Source organism: Polypterus senegalus, chromosome 12, assembly GCF_016835505.1.
Source record: "Polypterus senegalus isolate Bchr_013 chromosome 12, ASM1683550v1, whole genome shotgun sequence".
Lineage (NCBI taxonomy): Eukaryota > Metazoa > Chordata > Cladistia > Polypteriformes > Polypteridae > Polypterus > Polypterus senegalus.
Window position 1 is genome coordinate 149,882,096 of NC_053165.1, and position 15,791 is coordinate 149,897,886.

At 36.6% G+C, this 15,791-nt stretch overlaps 1 protein-coding gene across 2 annotated transcripts; it reads left to right on the forward strand.

Moving 5' to 3' along the window:
- The first annotated feature begins 114 nt into the window (after window positions 1-114).
- On the forward strand, window positions 115-13,226 carry arpp19a (cAMP-regulated phosphoprotein 19a). Of its 2 annotated transcripts, none has more exons than XM_039770290.1 (3): window positions 115-195; window positions 11,791-11,913; window positions 12,519-13,226. In XM_039770290.1, the coding sequence occupies exons 2-3, from the start codon at window positions 11,794-11,796 to the stop codon at window positions 12,687-12,689; spliced, it is 291 nt and encodes a 96-aa protein (XP_039626224.1). In that variant the 5' UTR covers window positions 115-195; window positions 11,791-11,793; the 3' UTR covers window positions 12,690-13,226. The 2 variants fall into 2 exon arrangements, with proteins under 2 accessions (XP_039626224.1, XP_039626223.1); XM_039770289.1 differs by having other exon boundaries at window positions 117-307.
- Window positions 13,227-15,791: the final 2,565 nt, after the last annotated feature.

Genomic DNA, 15,791 nt, shown 5'->3' on the forward strand with positions numbered 1-15,791 from the left:
ATATTGTTCAGATTTGTACTTTATGGCTGATATTGTGACGGACATGCGCTCCAAAGTAATCGAGAAGAGTAATCCGTTGACGGTGGGGGCGCTTAAAGGCGGCAGCCATATTTACGCGGGAGGAGGTGTAGGAGGAGGATGTGGTAAGAAGTGTGATACGCGTGAAGGCATCGAGGGAAAAAGAAATCGTTGAGGGTTTGTTTTATTTTTTTATTTTTATTTTTTATTTTGCTGCTGCTTTATAGTCATGTCCAGTGAAGTGGAAAAAGTGAAGACTATTGAAGACGCTTCAGCTGAAGAGCAGCGGGTAAGTGGAGTTAAGGCACTGTACGGCACGTTTTGTGTTCTTTATGGAGCGTTTCCTGCCAGCCTGCGGAGTGTTGGTGAGGCGGTGGGCTCTGCTCGCGTGTAGCGGATCCCTTTCTTTAGTTCATTTAATTTATCATCTGTAGAGCACTTGTGTAATATTACACCATTCATAATTTCAGCGTTGAGCTTTCCTTAATGTATTGAAGCAGCACTGCAAGTTTTTAATCCTGGGGCTTCTTCCCGACTTTTAATAGGATTTAGCGGCTTTAAAATGGAGGAGTTATTGAATAAGTTATTTGTTTGACAAACCATGAAGAAATGTTGTGATTAGATGAGAAAGACAACAAAAAACACATCCTGGAGTTTCCATTCATTCTGGTGTAAAAAAAAAAAAAAAGTCCAGAGTTAACGCCCTTGTTACGGTTTTATGCGCAATTGCTAATGGTCAGTGCGGCCGGCTGGACAGACCCTAATCCCTCAAGTCTTATTAAACGTATAATGTGGCACCATAACGTATCTGGTCGTTTCTTTGAGTAGAAACACACACTTGGCAACATCTGCAAGCTTAGCGTACGGTGGCGAAAGGCACTATACAAAAGGAAATTGTTGAAAGTTGGTCGTCTTGGAAGAGTTCGGTTGTCGGCTCGATTCATTCTGTCCTTAATGAAGGCTAAACCTTTTATTTTCGTTCACCTTAATGTGTGTCACCTTTTCGTCAACCCTTTTTGTGCTTTTTGAAATGAAATGGATTTGCTATAAGGCAGCAGCTGAAACATCGATTTATTGGCAGATACCTTCAAGAAAAATAAGACGATCGAACAGACTTGTTTCAGTTCTGTCTCTTACGCCAAACGTGGTGCTTTCATGATGTGATTTACTATTCAAGAATGATGCAGGTGTTGGTCAGAAAAACCCTTGTGATGTGATGGGGTTGGGTTAGGGTGTGTGATTGGTGCGGTTGAGATCGATTTCTGTTAAGTAGAGCTGAGATTTCTGACCTTTGTCCTGAGGACACCGGTTGCAGCGTTTCTTTCACCAAAATTCCATAACCTAAACCCATTCATTCGTTAAATTAAGCTCATAGTTTAATCACCTAATTGTTACTTTGCTCATTCCTTAAAAATAAAGTTGATTGTTTTTGTTACGCATTTAATAACTCAAATGGGCCTTTTTTGTTTATATTCTTGTTTTAATTCACTGTTAGAAGCATTACTTTAAATCTATAATTGCTATGGTCGTTAATCTTTTAAAAGATCACTATTAATAGATACAATTTGAGTTAGAGGAATATTGCAATATTACCCCAAAATACTATTTTATTTATATGCTCTTTACCCTATCCACTTCCTTGTGGTGGTTGTAAAACATTTTTAATCTCATATTCTCCAGTAGGATAGAGAGGAGAAGCTTGATATAACAGATGTCCATCATGACCAGAGTAGTACAGTGGAAAAAAATGATGTGAAAAATGTCCATGGATTGGTGAGCGCAATCCACATTTGTTGGTCAGGAGTTCTGCCTTTTATTCAAAAGGCCTTCCTGTGAGAGTTCTTGGTTTTCCTGTTTATGTACATGCTGATAATTCCGGATATTGTACACACAGGAAAGTCAGTTGTGATTGGCCATTTTAATTGTTATTGTATGATGGACTGGGTTGGTATTAGTAAAAATGTGATCTCTACATATATGTAATATTCATATGTTGTCATTTTTATGCATTGCAGAACACAGTTGCATGGCACACTGTCATATTTAGATTAAACTATTTAAATATCATAAATGCATTCAGGAAGTTTCTCAGGACTGTCCTGAATTGTCCCTAGTGTGTGCTGGGTGGAATTGTGTGTCCTGCGGTGGGCTGGCGCCCTGCCAGGGATTTGTTCCTGCCTTGCGCCCTGTGTTGGCTGGGATTGGCTCCAGCAGACCCCCGTGACCCAGTGATAAGATATAGTGGGTTGGATAATGACTGACTGACTGGATGTTGTTGTTGTGTTTTTTTTTTTGTTTTTTTTTTTTAAATGGGAGGGGTGAAATTACAAAACTGCTTACCTTGTCCATTATCAGGGCTACTTTTTAAAAAAGGAAAACTGCTTTGCAATTACAAATCAAAACTAAGTCTAAAAATAGTGTTTTTTTTTTTTGTTTTTTTTTTTAAATATCCTTGGCACATTCTCAACTTGTACAAATTACTTCTGGCAAAACCTTTTTTTTTTTTTTTCTTATAAGAATTTACATCTGTCAATTTAATTTATGATCAAATCTGCCAAATAATTCAGGGACTAACATGATGGGATCATGCAAAGATGGAAAAAAAATACAGACAGAAATTGTCAAAGCCAAAAATGCAAGATATTAAGACATGCTCATTGATCAAAAGCGTTGGAGGGCTTGGTTGGTATGGAAGACTGAGGTGACTTGAACAAGTCTGATAGTTAACTTTAAGACTACTTTGCATGCAAGCCTTACAGAAAGTGACACTTTGAGCTGTGCTGTCTTACTAGTTTTTTTATGCATTATTGAATATAAATAGCATTTTTTTAAAATAATATTGTAATTGTTACACTTAACTTGATGGTGGCTTTCTCCAAAACTGCAACATCTATTTATATAGCACATTTTCATACAAATGTAGCTCAAAGTGCTTTACATGATGAAGAAAAGAGAAATAAAAAGTAAATTAAAATAAGACAACACTAACATAGAATAAGAGTAAGGTCCGATGACCATGGAAAACAGAAAAAACAACAAAAAAAAAAAATTCTCCAGACGGCTGGAGAGAAAAATTTAAAATCTGCAGGTGTTCCAGGCCACGGGACCACCCAGTCCCCTCTGGGCATTCTACCTAACATAAATGAAACAGTCCTCTTTGTATTTAGGGTTCTCTTGGAATGACTTGATAATGATGGTCATGTAGACTTCTGGCTTTTAATCCATCAATGTAGGGCATCACAGTGCTTTGATTAGGTGGTGATGGCGCAGATTGCCACCACAGAAAACCGGGAAAAGAAACCCAAGAGAGAGTAGGGGTCGGTATGGATTTTAGAACCATCATGAATAGTTATTATGAATTGAATGCACAGAATATCGGGATTAGATGAAGGTGAAGTTATCAGAAAGCCATGTTAAAGTAATGTGTTCTTAAAGTGCTCCGCCGTATCAGCCTGGTGAATTCCTATTGGCAGGCTATTCCAGATTTTAGGTGCATAACAGCAGAAGGCTGCCTCCCCACTTCTTTTAAGTTTTGCTCTTGGAATTCTAAGCAGACACTCATTTGAGGAACTAAGGTTGCAATTTGGGAAACAAGGTATCGGACATTGCAATATAAGATGCAGCCTGATTATTTAAGGCTTTGTAAACCGTCAGCAGTATTTTAAAGTCAATTCTGAATGACACAGGTAACCAGTGCACTCTACTGTATATATCCTTGAGCTTTACTTCAACTGGTTTCCTAAATCAAAGTTAAATCACACTGGGTCTGTCACATTACAATTGTGTTCAATCTGTGGGATTGAATCTGTTTTCAAAATCTTCATAGACATAAGCTGATATTTTAATATGAAATTAGTTATTTTACCACACAATGAAGATTTGTATTTTATACCTCACTTTTTGCATGCCTCTTCAGGAATCTATTCTGACTGGATCAGTTTTTAACTTTAAATGATTAGGTTGTATAACCATTAGTAAAACGGACAGATTTCTTGAACACACCCCTTCACAACACAAGTTTTGGGGCAATCTTTTCTATCTCTCTTTGTGCAAAGAACCGGCTTTTTAAGTGCTTTTTCAGCACCCTACAGGTATTGTTCATGTCCTGAGCCCATTATGATTTTCTCTTAAACCTGAGAACACTTAACTAACTTCTGCTTTATGGTAAAGCTGTTAAGTACCCTACTCAGCAAGCAAAAGCAATATTTCTTTCTCATTAAGGACAATGTAAAATGGCTGCTTTATTTCTGATTCTGATAATACTTGACATTTTAAAGAATCTTTTCAATGTTGCCATTTTTCCTTTTAGTTACCACAGCCAATACAATTTCAAGCATGCTCTTAGGTGGCTGCTGACTTGTGACACACTGCCTAAAATAGTAGGCTCTAATAAAGTATTGCGATCACATTGTAGCACTGAACGTCTGGTGGCAACTTATAATTTCAGGTACTGCTATGATGTTAATGCTACATAACTTTACCTTTTGAGTTTTCATCTGTAGAACAATTAAATGGGGGGGAAAAAAACATGCGTTTGTACACAAATTTTAGTGAAAGTTGTAGGAAGTGAACACTTTTTTAATTTGTCAGTATCTGTCTTGCCCACAGCAGTTTTATTTTTCATTGCTGTTTCAGTGCTGATTTATCCAAGCTTACAAAGGCATGATATGTCAACTCTAGAGGTAAATTAAGGAAATGTGAGTCTTTATCACACCACTTATACTGGCCTTTTTCGTTCCTTTCTATAATGTTTAATTTATAGTCTGAAATGTAAAATGTGGAAACAAGTGAAGGAAAGTGCTAAAGCTGTGATGACTAATCAATATCATCAGTAATTCATGATGAAAATAGTTGCCAGTGAATTTTCTTCTATTAGTTGTTAGTTGTCCTAGTTATATTGGAGCTTGTATTTTGTTGAGACTTTGGGTATTTTTCCTGTTTTAAGAGTCATGCATTGTTTAATTTGGTAAAGCTGGAAAACCCTACTGCTTTTATTGCTACTTTTATCCCATTTTTGGAATTATTTGAGGAAAAAAAATCCAATCTGCTGTCGGTTGCATTTGCTTTACCTTGTTGTCCCACATTTTAGTGAGTTGAAATGGTGGCAAGATTTAAAAAAAAAAAAAAGTGTGTACATTGCACTTTTGTTTAAAGACGAAAGCTTTCAATTCACCTCCTGATTGTTAGGAACATGAGTATAGTTGTCCTTCCAGCCCGGCATCCATTTTTGTAACAAATTTATCCAGTTTAGGGTTGCAGTGAGCTATTGACTGTCCTGGCTGCATTGGATGTGAGACAGTCTCCAACCTTTTATAGGATGCATCTCTCGCACATGACTGTCTACAGTAGTGAAAATTAGCTGATTTATATATTCTAAAATAAAGTTTATTTAGTGTTTAAAATTTTCTAGACATCTGTGTGGTTCAGCTCCTACTGCTTTGGAGTTCAGTGATTCAATATTTAATGCATTAAAGGAAGTGCATGATCAGAGACAATCGGGTACTGGTGCAACTACAACGGCATACCTATGTGTTGTAAATGAATCTGTAAGCAGCGAGTCTCTTAAAGCCAATTTAATGTTTATAATATGACTACTGAAGTACAACTATCATAGTGAAAGCCTTAAGATGCATATTTGAATGGAATGAAAGCAGTCTACATTTAAGAGTAAGTACTACATTTACATCCCAGTTTGACCGCTAATTCTGGATTAGTGCACAGGCATAAGCAATAGCTACGTTTTACCATATATGTGAGGTAGTTGGATGGGGAATCCACGCTGTTTCACTGGAATTCTGAAGTATCTTAAATTGAAAAGTATGGCTTCTCAATAGTAGCCTTAATGTTGTGACAAATATCTGAAAAAGGGGATAATTTGGGGAATTTAAAGCATCTGGTGTTTAACATTTGCAATTTGAGTTTATTTGACATGTCTTTTAAATATTCTTAAGTGTTAATAATCAGCTAATGTATTCACTATACACAATGCAAACATAGATCTTACAATAACTGACACAAACCTGACAATGAAAAGTAGATTTCTTAACAAACCTGGTTTAAAACATGCAATAAGAGTTCATGTACATGAAAGTAAACACTTCATGTGGCAATGATATGATAGTAATTGGTTTTAATATTTGGTATTGAGGATTTGTTTGGATAGAATTTTTAGTCCCATGGGGGGGGAAATTCTGGCACATACAGTAGCAGAAATGTAAAAACAAGGATACAGACTGACAGAAGAAGCAATACAGCAAATTAGTTGATAGATTATATTGTGCAAATATTACAGAATGAAATTCTAGTATGTTGGGAGGTACCATTGAACTGCCTAATAGCAGCTGGCAGAACAGACCTCCAGAGGTGCTTCTCGGCACACTGGTGAAATGAGCCTGTGGCTCCTGGAGGGGATTTTTCAGAATGGCGTCCAATTTTGCCACCATCCTCTTTTCATAAGTTCCCAGTGTGTCCATGGCTGTCCTTGTGGTGGAGCAGAAATTCCTGCTTAGTTTGTTCTGGCATTGTGCTTCTTATGAGCTATAGCTGCTTTCCCAACAGACTGCAGTGTAGAACAAACTGGCTACAATGGACTAGTACATATTTCTGTCAGCTTGCTACATACATGTTAAGGGTAGTCCATGATCGCATCATTACTTATTCTCATCTCCTTGTTTGGGGGAGGATTCCCCCCTGCCCCTCATGAAATTTTGTCCCATTACATATGTACATTATTTCATTGACCAGGTGTTAATCACAGTTTAAGATATAGTGGAGATGGATGTACATATGGTGCAAGATCACACTCTTGAATTCTTTGGTCTTTGAAGTCATTTCACCTACACATCTGGTTAATTGTCTTTTCAAAGATCTGTAAAATACGATCCCTTTGTTTTGGGAGCACCTGAAAAGAAAACCCAGTGGAGTAATGGTGATCCGTCTCTTTGTCACACTTTGGGATAATCTAGCAGCACTCTTCACATTCTGCTATTTCTTCTGACAGCTCAAAATCCTTATTTCACTGCAGAGTCAATGTAATCAGTCTTCTACAGAACTCATTTCACAAAGTATATATTTTGATTATGATGACAGCTGCTATATTGTTTTACTGTAAAGAAAAGAGACCTGAAATACAGGGCACTTGGTTCATAATGTGGTCTCTGCTCCCATCTAGTGGATAAAATAAAATGATACTCTAGGCAACTTTTGTATGCGTACCAATGGCTTCAGCTTTCTACCCCTTGATGTCAACAGCAGCCTTGAAAGTTCTGGGGTTGACCTTTTAAAATTAGTAATAAGAATGGTCTCATCAGCATGTATGTGTGTGTTTGCTGATTCAGATTTTTCTTTTATCACTTAAAAAACTTGTAGACTAAACTTATGAATAACCAGATACTGTACAGAGAAGCCCTTTGTTCTATATTCTTTATTGAAGTATTAAATTTGGTATTTTTATAAACTATTGACCACAAGTGTGGCCTTTTCGTTTTATTTTAACAACCTGAAATTCTGTTGGCATTTAGTTCAATGACCATAAAGCTAGCAAAATAAATAAAATTACCTTAAAAATACGTTTTTGTAACTAAATTATCTAGAAAAGTATTTATCCCTTAATTAAACTTTTTTTCATAATTACATTTAATTTCTTTTGTAATGTTTACATGAAACAAAGCATAATTTTAAAGTAGCTTTTCACCATTTGTATATATCCTCGTACATTGATTGAATTAATTGGTATTGGCAGTTAAATACTGCTTAAATGTACTTACACTTAAAGATCTTAAACCTTAATTGCACTACAGCTTTTTGCTGTTAGTGTATTTACTATATTCTTGCAGGATTTTTGCCCACCAGTGTACTGCCTATATATTCCTGATTCTGGAGGTTTGATTATAAATATGGATTATTATTTTGATTATGCAGTACTTGTTTCTTCCTAAAACGTACTACATGACTCACACAAACACAGTACAAACATTTTTTTAAGTAAAAGTTTAAGATTTTTAACAAGAATTTGCAAGGCTGACATGCTTTTACAAGTAAAATAGACTACGTTTGCTGTTACGCTAACGAACTTATTGTTAGCAGCAATTTCAAATTCTTTCTCTTTTTCTAATTAATATAAGCAGCTGTACTTGACACAAGCTCCCTCACCTCCAAACTCTGACATGCAGTGTTCATTTTAATTTAATGACAGTAACGCCTGAATTCATTAAAGTAGCTCTTCCTGTATCTAATTGCACAGGAAGTCTCCTGATTCTGTTTATTACTTCACTTTCTTCCTTTCTCTTTTGCATAAACAATGCATTTTTTAAATTGCCAGTAAAGTTGCTTTTTGTAACAAGACTGTAACAAGCACAAATAATTGGTATTGGATATCAAAAATATGGTAATACTGTCTTTGAATGTAAGTATTTCCACCTTTGACAAAGATGGTGACGGTAAAAGTTGTGTGTGCATTTTTTTGTGTATTTAAGCAATATAATCTGGTATTTTAGTAGTCTAAAGTGTAAGTTGACATTTTTCCAATGTTGACCAGATTTCAGTGGATTCATCAATTTTAGAAGGTATTAGTTGTGACAATGATTTTCAGAAATCTCAATAGACCGAGAATACATACTGGTGCTTTGTCTGAATTCTGCTCTGGGTGTTGCCTTGTGAGTTGAGACTTTGTTTGTGGTGTCAGATTACTTGATTTTTTTCCATATAATGATTCAAATTGTAGACTTCATATATTATAAATTTCTTTCCTGTAATAACTGAAATTGAATGCACGCCACATAAAAATGAGCTCCAATTACATTGAAATATGTAATGCATCACTGTGTAGGTGGGAAAAACCTTGTGTCTTTATAAAAAAAGAAATATCACTGTTAAGGTAGAAAATTTATAAAACAACCAGAGTGGAATTCAGATCAATGTAATTTGGCACAAATTGCCTTAACAGTCTGAAATGGGGTATGTTGGTTTTTCATTTCATTAGTCAGGGTTCCAACCACAGTTGAGGCAAATTCTTTACACAGTTGGCAAAATGCAAGTTCAAATTATTTGTGGTACTGAAATTAACTTGAAAGAAATTAACAATCCTGCTTCAAGTTGGTGTATGTTAAATTTCTCCTTCCTTTTACCTTACAGTATACTGGTTAGACCATCATCCTAAAACTATTTAGCCAAACAGGCAGTGACATTTGGATGAGAAGTTGAAATTTGTCTGTTAATTTAGAATGGCAGAGTTTTGTGTTTAATTTTTACATGTACAGTAATGCTAAATTTCATCACTGCTTTATTAATCCCAATTGCCCAAGTAATACATGCAGCGAATATAGTGCCTTAAAGTTGACAAATGTTTTTTATGAATAGTTTTTTTGTCATAAAAGTAGGAAATTGGAATTGACATTTTTCTTGTGTACCTTTTTTAAAATCCATAAACCGTACCAGTTATGAAAAACTAACGTTCGTCACTCCACAAGTTGTTTGCTGTGTAGTCATCAAGGGAAGGGGGGTAAGATTCATAACTATTTTTAGAAATTGTGCAACATACTTTGTTCAGAGTATTAAGTGTTTCATATTATAGCACTGTAGAAGTGGCATCTTAAACACTATCAATAATCATAGGAAAATAAGAAGTAAGAGATTTGTCTTTAAACTTGCAGTATTTGAGCAAAAGTTTGTCAGTTTGTTTTGTATAGATAGATACTTTATTAATGGATTAGTGTGTCCTGATGCTGTGAAGATATATGCCATCCTTTTGTGATAGCGGAAGTTGTTGCTTTTTTCTGACTTTCTCATCTCTGACTTCAGTCTCCTGCTGAGCAAACAGCATTAGAGTACTAGGTGTGGGGATCTGTTTTGACATGCAAATGTTTCATTTAAATGCTGCTCTTGGTTTAATGAGCAGAATATCCATTAAAGTATTTAATCGTTTTTGAAGATTATAGCTGTCCATCGTTTTATGCTTCAGTTGCTTAATCCGTTTTAGTATGATGTTGTCCAGGAGTGAGGATTAATCCCAGCAAGTTTGGTCAGAACACAGGAATGAACACCAGATGGCATGCCCGTTCTCCATGGTGCATTTTTTATAAACACGATCATAGACGCTTATGGCGCCAGTTAATGTAGTGTGCATTACAAGGAGAAGGTGGAATAGAGAGAACCAGTTGGATGTCTTGATTTATCCATGCAGCAGTAGCAGCACCTTTGGTAATGGGCCAATACAACATAGAAAAATTCTTCATTTGTAATTATGACTGTTGGTGCTGAAGTTGGTAGTGCTTGTTTTTGTAACTTGGAAGTGTTTAATAAAGTGTGTGTATGTGTATATATACATATAATATGTATTGTGAAAGGTGCTATATAGCGCCTTGACCCGGCACAGACCACGCAGAGGCATGTGTACAAAAACACAGACTTTATTTTTTCTTCAGCTGTGTGACACGTCTTCCCCGTGCCACACAGCCCAAACACAGTTCCAAAGCACAAACTCACAGCAAACCACAATTCTCCACCTTGCTCCACCACTCCTCCCAGACAAGCTTCGTCTCCTTCTTCCTCCCAACTCTGGCTCACCGAGTGGTGGTGGCTGGGCCCTTTTATAGCCCATCCAGAAGCGTTCCAGGTGATTAACCACCTGGTCCTAATTGCACTTCCGGGTGGGGCTGAAAGCTCGTCCAGCTGGGCTGTGGGAAGCAGGCAGCTCCCCCTAGCGGCCACGCTGGGCCCCAACCAAGCTGTGGAGGACTCCATCTCCCATGGAGCCCTGCGGGCGGCTGGGGAGTCACTGTCAGCCAGGGAGGCTGCCACCAAGCATCCCGGGGGAGGTATTGGACTGCCCATGGCGGCTCCCCCGGAACATAAGTAGCAGGGGCGTCCCTGCCGGCCATGGGACCAGGCTGTCCTTCACAGTATATAATATGTATGTGTGTAAATAAATAAAAATACACTACTGTGGCTGTTTGTTTGTTTCTGTCCAGGATTTTAAATCGGCTGTAGCTCGCAAACCATTTCAACTATTGACCTGAAATTTGGTACACATATACTACGTGACATCTACTATCCGCATTCAGGGTGATGATTTTTATTACTCTATTTATTTATAATTGTAGAATCAACTTTCGGCAGGCCAGCCTTGTGGCACATGTGTATGGGCACCATTCTCATTCCCTACCACCTTCGCTAATCATTCTTGAGGCAGATTGAAGACTTAAGTGCCAGCTTAAGTGAAAAATTAAAGAAAACGTACTAAGTATTTGCAACACAAACGCTGACTTAATCAATTTTAATGCAAAAAGATGCCAACGAAAGAAGAGAAACAGTGGACCACTAGAGTGGAGAAATGAAGAGCTGCTCGGGAAGCAGCAAGCGCATCAACCTCTGAGCAAGTGAATGCTAAATGGAGACAGAGTATGAAAACTAGGAATGCTCAAGTCAAGTATATTCACTACACGTTATCACGCAATACGCCGTTACTGGCTCTCTAATATTGATAGAGTAACCATTGAAATTGGTCTCAAATCCAAAAAGATCTTACCTAGGTGCAGACTAACATGTAAGTTAGGTTAATTGGACCTGTTATGCCAGTGTAAAAGTAACACTGTCCTCTGTTTGCACCACTTGTACAATAACATATCGAACATCAGTAATCGACCTTTAGGCAAAAGATATTTTACTTTGGTTTCTGCAGAGTGTAAAGTTATCCTTACTTGCAGATTCTGGTTCACCTTTTAAACTGGTTCTTAAGTCCTTTACAAACAATGATTTTTTTTTTTCTCTTCTAAGGAAATGGAAGACAAGGTTATCAGTCCAGAAAAAGTGGAAGAAGCCAAACTTAAAGCAAGATATCCACACCTTGGTACCAAGCCTGGTGGCTCCGATTTCTTAAGAAAAAGATTGCAAAAAGGGGTAAGAACATTCGTTCTAATCCATTGACTAGAGGCATGAATAACAACGATTCCATAGTACTTGAACATAAATGACTAAAGTGGTGATTTTTTGTTTTTGTATTAGTGCTTTTAAATTTAACAAAATACTTGCATGTGAAAGTAAGAAGTATCTGAGGAAATGTCTGTTTTGGGTTTTTAGTTTTCCCATTTAAGCTGGTTTAATTTGCCGTTTTGGCTAAGTGTACAAGTGTCTGTGTGCCAGGAGGAATTGTTTTGGGTAGGGTAGGACTGCATCTGCCAAAACTATCTTTTTTTTTTTCTCTCTGTGAGGGGAAAATTCCATTGCCCTTCTGGGCCAGTAATCTGTGGTACAGTATGCCAATTCTAAAATAGTTTTGCTTACTTATGTGTATGTATCAGCCCAGACTCCTGTACATTTTGTTATGGTAAAAATGTTTGTTTTGGCATTAATGATGCAGCCTTGATTTTTAAATTTCTCCTTCCTTCCCCCTGTGCTTTTGGTATTTAATTGTGTATGAATAAGAAGCTTTTTTTGTCTCATTTGCATTAATATTAATTTTCTTTCTCTCCTCCTCGGCCAACCACAACTTCTCCATCATAAAGCAAAAATACTTTGACTCTGGTGATTACAATATGGCAAAGGCTAAGATGAAGAATAAGCAACTCTTGAGTGCTGCAGCAGATAAAACAGAGGTCACAGGAGACCATATCCCTACTCCTCAGGACTTGCCTCAGAGGAAACCTTCACTTGTTGCAAGCAAACTGGCTGTCTGATTTAAACTATGCTGTGTTTGTTCCCCATTTCACCCCATTGTTCCTATTTATCTACCTTAAACTTCTCCCCTTTCCTTTTATTTATCAGTTATTCTTAAACTGACTTGTACAGATTCCACTATGTGATGCTGCTTCAGGAAAAGTGGGTAGGGGTTTGATAGATACCTGGAAAAAAAATTAAATTTGTCGATGTAGGGGGTGGACCAATTAACACAAATATGAAGTCTTGATATTAATGTACTGTAGGACTGGACAACTAATATAATCCTCAGTGTAGGAGTGATTAAATAACTTTGACATTTTAAAAGGTTTTACAATTTTACTGCATCATTCCTTATTGAAAATGACTAGTATGACTATTTAATTACTTGTTAATGCTATGTTATTTTTTATATATGTATAAACAGTTCAGAGAGCACTTGCTTTGCTGCAGTGAATATTTAACAAATAAGCATGTGTGAAAGGGAACTGGTTTGTAAAATAGTGGCATTTGTTGCCACAGATCATGAAGAATAATAAAAAAATGCCTTAACCTAATTTTGTTTAATCCTTTTTATTTTGTTACTCTGCTTAGAAATGACTCCTGAAATTCCTGGGCATACAATGTTGTGACTAATGCTTCCGTTAGTACAGGTTTCACACAGTTGTGTTAGAGTAGTACTGTACATTCATATTTGAAGCCAGCACCCCAAGTAAAACTCTTGTATCGGCTATAACAAATACAAATGAAAGTAGATCCTAAAGTTTAAAATCTCTAAATGGTATCTGTATATATCAATGGGCAAAACTATTTGCTGAGCAGTATGTTTTAATATTAAAATTCTCATTGTGTCTTGGGTGTCAGTCAGGATATTAAATGTTAAATGTGACTTTACCTTGGCTCATGTAATTAAGTACAAATACTGTCTATGGTGCTTTTGCACAGACATGGCAAAAGGCAGCATTGGATTTTTATAGCATACTGCTACCTACTAGAAAGTTAGAGTTGAACCTTTGCAGTTTAAACCAAGATTACAAAGGTGTATGTTGCTTAAACCCAGCAAGAGTTTCTCACCAGAACAGTCTCTTCAGTATCATAATCCATGGTTGAATCTAACCCAGCAATATCAAAAATACAAGGCAGGAAAAGTACTGTTTGGTACAGCTTTGTGCCATTTATGAATGTATTCAATAGAAGGAATACAATTGCAAATGATCTTGCAACAAATGTTAAAGCAAAAACTACTGGTGCCACTGTGCACATGTTTGTTAATACAATCTCCATTTTTCTGAGTTATGTTGCAATCCTGCCGTGTTGCATTATTTAGGATAAAGTTTGCTGTAATCTATTATGTCTTTTAAGGCCTTTGTTTGGTTTGAAACTTAATGTAGGCTTTATATTGTAATCTCAAATTTCTCAACCCCTGACTATATTTGTCCTGGCGTTGACCCTTTGTGCTTATTTATGTATTGCAGTTTTCTCTGCTGATTTTTATTGAACAGAACTGTCAAAAGTCCTGTTTGCTGCATATTTTTTAATACAATTTATATTCTGATACTTCTTGCGTTTGAAACGGTTATCTGAATCCATTTAAAGAGTAGTCAGCGAGTTAACCCAGAACAAGGTGGCATCCACAACCAGTGGTGAAATTTTCAGTATTCTGAATTGACCCCAAGGTATTTCCATGTATTTGGATTCCGATGTCCTGTTCCGTTAGCAGTTTTTTGTGTACTACTTTTATATGCAGTGTGTATTGTATTTATACATATTCCACGGTGTTTTTTTCTTTAATTGTTTCAGTTCGTTATTCTCTTATCTCATTGGAGGACTTGTTTAACAATAGAACTACCTGGTGTGTAGTTTCTATAAATATTTTAGAATTTCCCACAGGCAGGTTTAGTGACTTGATCAGGGTCATCACTTTTGTTACACTGGCCATTATTAACATATAGCTTCAGGACTAGACTGTCAGTTTCAGAACTAGGATCTAAACATCTGACAGAATCCTCACAATGACAGAAATCTTTGTTTTATACAAAAAAATTCACGAACCTCCATTTTAGTGTGGTTCCGTTTAGTATTAATGTGTTTGCTTAAAACAAGTAGAATGACGACTGAATGCCAATACTAAAGCGATGTGATCAAAGTGTTTACAGTATGAAGGGAATTGGTACAATAGATCGTAGCTGTTGCTTTAAATTCTGCAGGAAGGACATGGTTGAAAACTTAAAAGTAGATTTTGGCCCAAATATTTATTTTTCTTTACATAAAGGACCATAGACCTATAGAATAAATTACCAAATTGGTGTGGTGCACAGTAGGTATTTAGGCAGTTTAAAATCTCGGCTTGATGATATTTTGAGCGCGATGGAAATGCTGCTTAGTCTCGGTGGGCTGTTCTTGTTACAATTGTTTGGTTTCAGGGCAGTAGACTCTTACTATATCAAACAGTTTGTCATGGGGGTGGCTAATAAAGCAAAAAGTGCAAAGAATGGAAGCAGCAAGGATGAGATGGCTTGAAAGCACTTGTCTAAATGGTTTAAGTTTCTGCTTACAACTCTTTCACTTCTCTTTGATTAAGACCCTTTGAAACTCCCTGTTATTGAAGCACCTTAAGGCAGCTAAGGAGTCATTAAGAATAAAGCTTTCACATTATATTGACTGATTTTAATTATTTAAAATTTGGAATTAAGAGTTTATTCTGTTAATGCCTTCAAAAATAAGGAGAATCATGTCAGAAGACCAAAGTACAATTTTTTTTTTTTTTCCCCTGCGGTAAAAGTAAAATGCCATACTTGGTTATAATCGGTGAATGATAAAATGTGCAGCCTGTTTACATTGTAGAATTGTGATGAAGCTTGGCTTTTCTGTGGTATGGGCTTACAATATCAAATGGTATACTGGTTCAGAGATAAAGGCTGCTCCCTATTTCTTGCTTGTGACCAATACTTAAAAGTACACCACAGATTCATTCTTTACACAAGCCCTCCACAAAGATCTATAGATGCAGCGCTTCTACAGAATTTTGTTTATTACCAAATAAACATTTCCCTGTGTCAGCAGCATGAATTATAAATGTGCATGTGAGTGAGTTGAAGCAGAGTTGATCGGTCTAGTAAAGG